Here is an 8,297-nt window from a genome sequence, read left to right as displayed (position 1 = left end):
AAGCAGGTTTTTCTTGTGTTTCTTGTGAATTTGGTCTTAAATTTCTATTTCAAGTGCCATTAAAAAGTCTTAAAGTCTTGAATTTAACTTGCCTTATGCTGTAGGAACCCTGTTCACAGCACAGTGGAGCAGAGTAGTGGGAGAACGAGTAGAATTGGAGTTAAGGTTCATTTACAACTTTAGCTTTCCTGGCACATAGCAGTATGTCTGTAGGACCATTAAAAGCCCGGGTTACAGCGGTAGGGTCCAACTCTTTATTCTCCACATTCTCCAGTTTCCTACTACGGGGTCAGCGTGTTAGATGTTTATCCACATTGACTCTCAAATGCCAAGCGTCACGACCTCGTACAACACAGCCTTCTGTCAGATCGGACTGAAAATTGTATTGAATGTGTTCAGGGCTTTAGCCTTATCTGAGCAGAACATCTTATGGTTTGTGGCAAATTGTAAGTAAGACTCTTTCAGTTACAGCTTTCTTATTGCTAAGATTCTACTAAAGCATTACTGCAACTTTTAGCCACTAGGGGTGCTAGACCTATAACTTCAAGCTTTATTCCCCCGGAGCAACAGTATACAACAGTGCTGAATATTGACCTGAGAGAACATTGAATAGATCTAAAATCTAACTTATACTTGGTCATAAGTTACTCAACGTTGCTTTAAGGAAAGCGGTCCTTTCAACAGTTTGTTCTGTTCAGGTATAAACCTCTGCAGCTTCTCCAAAGAGGCCTTACTCCCATTTGACTAATAAAATGATATGAAATAACAGAAATCCCACCATTTTATTGGATCTATACAGCAGTTTGAAAGGAAATAATTACATAGGACAAGAAATAAGAGACATGTTGGCAAAATAAAACACATTAAAACAGTCGCTTATTTATCACACAGGCTTTCATTTGGGTGAAAACTTTCCATCGTACAGACAGGAACGCATTCAAACAATAACGTGTTTTAAAGAATGTGAAGTTAGTCATGTTTGGAGCTCGGAACAGGAAAAAAGAACCATAAGGTCTGAGTGTTTTTTAAGAAATCAGATCAGAGCTTGCCAGATACCAGCGGTGTTTTTTGACCTTTCATTTAAAGTTATTGTCTGTAATGTTTTTCCTTTCAGGTCCATCATGTGTCATATATATCTGATTATTTAATGAAAATCAAACGTCATTCAGTGCAGTATAGATCTGTTAATCAGATGTTAAAGTGGCTGCATCTTCTTCCCTATGCTATAAAAGGGGAGGCTCTAATTCTATCAAACTCTGTCTGCAGCACTACACCAAAGACGCTGATGGGCTCTGCACCAGACTGATTAAACCCAAGCTGATGGAGGGGACAGTGGCGGCGCAGGACGAGTTCTCCAGGAGTAAGGCCACACTGAACTTATAACACCCCCCAACAAGGACACTGGCTCTGAAGGCTCCCTGGGACATTTGTTTACTTCTCACCACGTTAACCTTGTGGACGCACAGCGTAACGCTAAACCCACGTGTCCTTTTGAGGTTGTGCCGTCGTCTGTAGCTTAGTGGCATTAATTATGGCGATAATTAATCTTTTCTGTGTGTTTAAACTCCTGGGATGACCAGCAGTCACATTTAATCCGTATCGACCTGCTCCTCCTCGGTTTGCCTTTGCTGAACTTCATGCATCCATTTGACACGGAAAATTGGCGAAGATTGCTATACTAAGAGAAAAGAGCCATAATCGGAGTGAAACATGATAGATTATAACATTTTCTGGTTTGTCAGGATGCAGTTATTCATTTGTACTATTACTGCAGACAACTAAGTTTTTCTAATCTTCCTGGTAGGTGGCTGGGCCTTGAACAGGAAGGAGCTGAAACTGCTTCAGAGCATTGGGAAGGGGGAGTTTGGAGGTGAGTAACTGATGCAGAATAAAACCCTTAGATCTCTGCTCTCCAATTCCTTTCATTGACTTTACTGTTTTACATATATTGACAGGGACAAGTTATTTGATAGTTAATACTATACGTGTCTGCCTTGAAAAGCTCATATTCTAAAACTGGATCTTTGCACGATTTAGTTCAGTCTTTCTGTTTTAGATTATTTTCTTAGATGTCTCTTATGTTATGTAGTAAGGACAGATTTCTGGTTTTCATTCAGATCTGACCTCCACGCTATAAAAGAGGAGTCAGAAAAATGAAAAATGTTTTAGTTTGTACTGCTACCATTTTAAAGATAATATTGAAAGTTTAAAGGTCAACCAGCCTCCTCACCTTCTTGAAACCAAAAAAAAACTCAGGGTCAGTCAATTCGGCTTTAAAGTTGCTCAAACCTTTTGGCCTTTAATCTTTGGCTAAAACATTTTAAATTCAAATCAGCATGAACTAAAATTTCTGCTGCAGAAATGTTTCATACTATTGTTTAAAAAAAAAAGCAGCACAAATGGAAATGTTTGCTGCATAAACATTTTAACACCAGAGAAAGCCTCTGTTTTTTTGGGAGCAATGATAAACTTTCCACATGTCTGTAATGTAAAAAGCCTTTTATGACCAACCACCCATCTCATCTAAGGCTACATTCACACTGCAACCTGAAGTGACCAAAAGCGATTTTTTTGGCCCATATGCGACCTAGATCTGATCTTTTCATGGCAATCTGAACAACACGGATCCGATTTTTTCCAATGCGACCCAGGCCACTTGGCTATGTTGCCCTGAATCCGATACGAATCTGATCTTTTCAAATGTGACCCATGTCTGAACGGCCAGGTCAGATTAATCCGACCTGAACGTCATTAATACCTTACATAGGTCACTATTCTGCTTCTTGCTAGGCAGTAGTGGCAAGAAAAACAACAACCATGGCAGACGATGATGTGGAAAGCAGTATTTTTGTTTAACCATATTGAAAAGATTGTTTTTATGGTTGGAAAAGATCGCTAGATGCGCGCCGGTACTACCATCCATGTTTACCTTCGGGAAAAAAAAGCACGCTGGCCTGTGACGTCATTGCGTCCTCTACTGCGCATGCGGTACACTTGCTCGTTGTATGACTGCAGTTCACACAGGAGATCACATACAAGTCGCATTTATTTGGAAATATGAATGGGAACACAAAAAATCGGATTTCGCGAAAAAATCGTAATTGAGCATCAAGGCCTGCAGTTTGAACGTAGCCTAAGTTTCGAAGGACACTTCAGTCCACCATTCAACTGTAAGGAATTTTCCCACAAGCATGTCTGCAACAGATAATCCCTGAGATATAATCTGACATATTTTTGTGTGCGATAGTTTAAAAATTGGTTATTACCTACAACTAGTGACCATGTTGTTCTGGATAAGATGACCTGTTGGGTTAAACCCAAAAAAAAAAAAAAAGCCTCGTTATCGTCCTCGCTCACCACCTAGGCCGAATTTACCTGTGGGATGTAGGATCTGTGATCAGCATCTAGGTTGGGTCACACATCTCAGATTTTCTACCTTTATCCATCTTTTATTTAATAAATCCAGTAAGTTTGAACCCTTATGGTCGGATATTTGTTTTAAAGGATAATCTGTCCTTTTTTTTTAGTTTTCTGACCATTTTCTAACCTAAGGTTGCTTTTTAGGATATGCATGTGTGCATTCATACATGTGATGCTTGCTTTTAGAGAACAGTAGTAATGATGACATTAGAGCAAACGACTCTGGTGTCGGAAAAGTATCAGGATCTATAGATATCCAGCTCTAAGTATCGGAATCAGGTCAGAAGTGAAAGCAGAAACAGCAATTGAAACCAGTTTGAAGGTTTCAGCTGTATTGGCTGCAGAAGTGTTGGATCACAACAATTGTAACACAGCTATGACGGCTTTAAACTCTGAAGACGATCAATCTCATTTAAATAAAACATCTGTCGTTGCCAGATGTGATGGTGGGAGACTACAGAGGGACCAAGGTGGCTGTGAAGTGTATCAAAAACGATGCTACAGCGCAGGCTTTCATCGCCGAGGCCTCCGTCATGACGTAAGATCAGACTTTTCCTTTATCTCCTTTGATCATCTAACCTCTCGTTCCCAAATTTGAGACAATCCTCTAAATTCCTCATTTCTCTGTGATGTTTTATTTTTAAATTAATTACAACCTCCTGCACACCACTGGTATCCTTCATCCCCTTCGTCTGTTTCCAAAGGCAACTGAGGCACAACAACCTGGTGCAGCTGCTTGGTGTTATTGTGGAGGAGAGAGGCAGCCTCTACATCGTCACAGAATACATGGCTAAGGTCAGGCAGTCTCTGTCTGTTTCCATCTGATAAAATCACAAAACATTCTAAATATTAAAGGTGTATCAGTTATTTGCCAGTAGAGATCTTCACGGTCATACCAGGTGTTTTATTTTTCGAATGTAACCATCCCACAGGGCAGCCTAGTGGACTACCTGCGCTCCAGAGGACGGACTGTTCTTGGTGGGGACTGCTTGCTGAAGTTCTCCCTGTGAGTCTTGTTCATCTTTTCACTTTGGTTTCCTTATGAATCAAAAAGTCTTTGTTTAGCTGTCTGGGGTTCTTCAGAATATCTCAGGAGCAGCGTCAGCCTTTAAGCTGGAAATATACCAGAACCGTTTGTCTACAGGCAGATGTATAATTCAGATGGTTCTCTTTGACAAATGTCTGCTGCATTGGCACATAAAGGCTTTGGCTTAATCCTTTTTTAATTAAACTGTTGGTAAGACATTGCTATCTTCGAGCACCTGTGAAAAACGACCATGAAATGAGCTCAAATGTTCCAGTCTGTCGGTATTTGTGCATTAATCCACTGTAAGGTGATTGGTTACTGATTTTTTTTTTTTTTTTTCATTAATAGAGGGAAGTATAGAGTAGTTTTTATGTGCATAAGACGAAGCAGAAAAGGATGAAAATATCTACTAGAAAAGACATCGGTACTTGTTTAACTACCTGAAAGCGCATTATTCTGTCTTTTTTTTATGGAGTTAATTTTGTTCCATTATTGTTCTAAGCAAATAACACAATTTATAAATGAAATTAGGGGAAAAAATGCAATCGGCAAATGAAACCCTGAAATACATCAATTTTTTTTAAATAAAGATTTTGAGACTAACTAGCTGTTTTTCTCAGATTTTGTCATTTAAATATTTTATTTATTTTGCATATTGAAGTTTTTTCTAATGTTATTTATAGATTGTTTTTTACCAATAAGCCGTTGTTTTTGAACCAATAGAAAAGCTTCTTTGCTTCTCATTCCAGAGGAAATTTAAAGTCTGAGAAAAGAACAGAAAATCGTCTTTTTTTTTTCTATTGAAAACATTTTCAACGTTACATTTCTAGATATATTTTTTCACATTTTATTTTACAAAATGTGTTCTTTGCTTTAAAAAATGATGGAAAATCTGTCTTACATTTTATCCAGTTAAGATAAGATGGCCGTTTGCTTTCATCTTCCATGAATCACAGTGATATTTCTGAACTGATTCTCTCCCCTACAGCGATGTGTGTGAAGCCATGGAGTACCTGGAGGCCAACAACTTTGTCCACAGAGACCTGGCTGCGCGCAACGTGCTTGTGTCTGATGACAACATCGCCAAGGTCAGCGACTTTGGTCTCACCAAGGAGGCCTCCTCCATACAGGACACTGCCAAGCTGCCCGTCAAGTGGACCTCCCCTGAAGCACTAAGAGAGAAGGTGAACAGGCTTTATGCTTCCTTTTAACCGTGACTCCCACCTCACATTCAGGTCCTGCAAACACTCATCTCCAATCCATGCATATAAATTGTGTTATTTATGCCATTCCTGAAGTCACAAAGTTCAAGCTTTTCTCTCTTCATAAATCCATCACTTTTTTTTTAAAGAAGTTGTCATAAAATCCCCCAAAGATGCTCCAATCTAAAGTTTCCCAAACAAGCTTCACAAATATGAGCTTCCTCTAAATTTAGTTTCTCCATGTTTAGATCTCTGCTTTAATGACAGCAGCTCCTCCGGCAGCAGCTGTCAAAGCCCTGCTAATGGTGTCAGCATCGTGTAAAATGTGTTAATTGGTTTGTTTGTTTTTTTTATCCAACAGAGGTTTTCCACCAAGTCGGACGTCTGGAGTTATGGCATCCTTCTTTGGGAGATTTACTCCTTCGGCCGCGTGCCTTACCCTAGAATTGTAAGTATCTCAGCAGGCTTTCTCCTTCTCTCTCATGTCTGAGATGAGCCAGCAGATGGCAGGCTTCAGCACATAGACCAGAGCTTAGACATATTCAATAGGAGAACAGCAGCAGCTTTAACCACGTCTGAACATTTATAGAAAATATTTAAGTTTACATTTTCTCAAAGAATTATGAAAAATCTGTTCTCTGCTAATGTTTAAAAAGATACACAGGCATCTCAATAGTCCTAAACCAGAGGTAGGTAAGAACCTCTTACGTTAGAAAAGAAAAACTATAATTTATCTCCATTTTATTTGAATATAAATATAATAGATCATTCCTACTCTTACTTCTTGCTACTCTACCCATCATGGATTACTGTACTTAAGGAAAACAAGCATCTTCTAAAAAATAAAATAAAAAATAAATAAAAGTGCAACAGAGAAACTTCTTTTTTCTAATTATTGGCTGTCCGATCATTTGGATGCCAGGAAGCTCATCTTATTCTAACTCATATACACTTAATGTGTTGTTAATATGGATTTTGTAAGTTTTTGTATAGATTTTCTTCTTTAGCTTTACATTTTTTTAACATTTTAAGTCGGTTATGATCAATAATAGTAATGCTTTCTTACCCTTGAGTATTTTTTTTTGAATGGCCTGGTTAAACGGTAAATAAAGATAATAGAAATTAAGTTTTTTTGTACTCTACCCTTAAATGTGATCAAAGTTTTTTCTTAACTGAAATTGTAAAAGTAATAATTTCTCACACTAAAGTGTTTTTGTTATTATGGTAGATTGAAACCCAATGTTCAGTTTTTTTATGTAATGTTGTTATACATACAATAAAAGGATGATTATTCCCATAGAAATGTCAAGCTGTTTATCTCTGTTCAGCTTTAATGGCGGCCTTCAGCTCATTAGCTCGTCTTTGTCTTCCCCTGAAATGTTTAGATCCGGATCCTTCAGCTGATGTCATTGTTACTAAATAAGTTCTTGGTACTTTTTGATGGTGCAGGGCTTTTTCTTCAACTTGCTAATTTGCGAAGCTTAAGGCTGATTTATGTTCAGGAACCAGGTCGTCTGCATGTATGTCGCAGTGAAGGCAAATGTGCCCCCAACCCTACTGCAGACAGTCCCCTGCACCTCTCCAAAATTGTAGGTGACCGCAGACAGGAGGCCTCTGATTGGTCAAATCTACATCCGCTCTACAATATGCGTATTCCCTGTTTGGTACCTTACCGGCTTGTTTTGTTTGTCTGTCCACCATTGCCATAAACGACTCGTGAAGTTGGACCAGCTAGACGACCGAGGTGCGCTAGAACACTGGGACTCTTTCCACCTGGACCCCCGCTCTTTTTGCCCTCATGTCCCTCCGTTGTAGGACAAACTTGCCCCCACTTCCTCGCCGCCTCGACCTTATCTAGACCCACAACTAGTTTGTGGTTGTCCCTCTTGCGTTATGGAGTGGAAGAACATATCACAGACCACGCTTCAATATTGGGCTAAAATCAAAAATATCTGCGACAAGCTCCCTGCGACACACTGCTGTGGGAGGATAACCAGTCTTTTAGTGAAGTTTTTATTTATTTATTTTTTAATAAAGTCTGAGAATACAGCAAAGTAGGGCTGGCGGATATGAAGAAAATCTAACATCACGATATATTTGGGCTGAAATCACAGTACATGATATATATCACGATATGTTTAAATCACCTTCAAAAACAATAGTGCATAAAATTGCACTGATATATTCATTCAAACTACTGGTTTCTAATTTAAAATATTTTATTTAAACCAGCGGCTCCTCAGTGGAGCAGTGGGTAGCACTGATACCTTGTTGCAAGATGGTTCTGGTTTCGCTTTCCGGCCCGGGTGCTTTCTGCATGGAGTTTGCATGTTCTCCCTGAGCATGCGTGGGTTCTCTCCTGGTACTTTGGATTCCTCCTACAGTCAAAAATCATGACTCTTAGGTTAATTGGCTTCTCTAAATTCTCCTTAGGTGTGAGTGTGTGTGTGTGAATGGTTGGTTGTCCTGTTTTTCACTGTTTTGCCCTGCGATGGACTGCTGACTTGTCCAGGGTGTACTGTGCCTCTCGCCCATAGACAGCTGGAGATAGACATCAGTACTAGGGATGGAACGGTTTATGAAAACCACCCGAACTGTTTGGTTCGACTGTCTCGGTTCGGTTCGCGTGTGTTTCGTTCGGTTCATGC

At 39.4% G+C, this 8,297-nt stretch overlaps 1 protein-coding gene across 2 annotated transcripts in view; it reads left to right on the top strand.

Moving 5' to 3' along the window:
• Positions 1-8,297, top strand: part of LOC107089925 (tyrosine-protein kinase CSK) — a 24,681-nt gene that overhangs the window by 13,581 nt on the left and 2,803 nt on the right. For both annotated transcript variants that reach the window (XM_015382990.1, XM_015382991.1), the window contains exons 5-11: positions 1,267-1,360; positions 1,805-1,870; positions 3,859-3,958; positions 4,125-4,215; positions 4,353-4,426; positions 5,436-5,631; positions 6,011-6,097. In XM_015382990.1, coding sequence (XP_015238476.1) covers positions 1,267-1,360; positions 1,805-1,870; positions 3,859-3,958; positions 4,125-4,215; positions 4,353-4,426; positions 5,436-5,631; positions 6,011-6,097 — 708 coding nt within the window. The remainder of the gene's footprint in view (positions 1-1,266; positions 1,361-1,804; positions 1,871-3,858; positions 3,959-4,124; positions 4,216-4,352; positions 4,427-5,435; positions 5,632-6,010; positions 6,098-8,297) is intronic.

The sequence above is a fragment of the Cyprinodon variegatus genome, unplaced genomic scaffold (genome assembly GCF_000732505.1).
Source record: "Cyprinodon variegatus isolate N-32 unplaced genomic scaffold, C_variegatus-1.0 Scaffold271, whole genome shotgun sequence".
In the NCBI taxonomy this organism is placed as follows: domain Eukaryota; kingdom Metazoa; phylum Chordata; class Actinopteri; order Cyprinodontiformes; family Cyprinodontidae; genus Cyprinodon; species Cyprinodon variegatus.
This window is presented reverse-complemented; position numbering and strand designations above follow the sequence as displayed.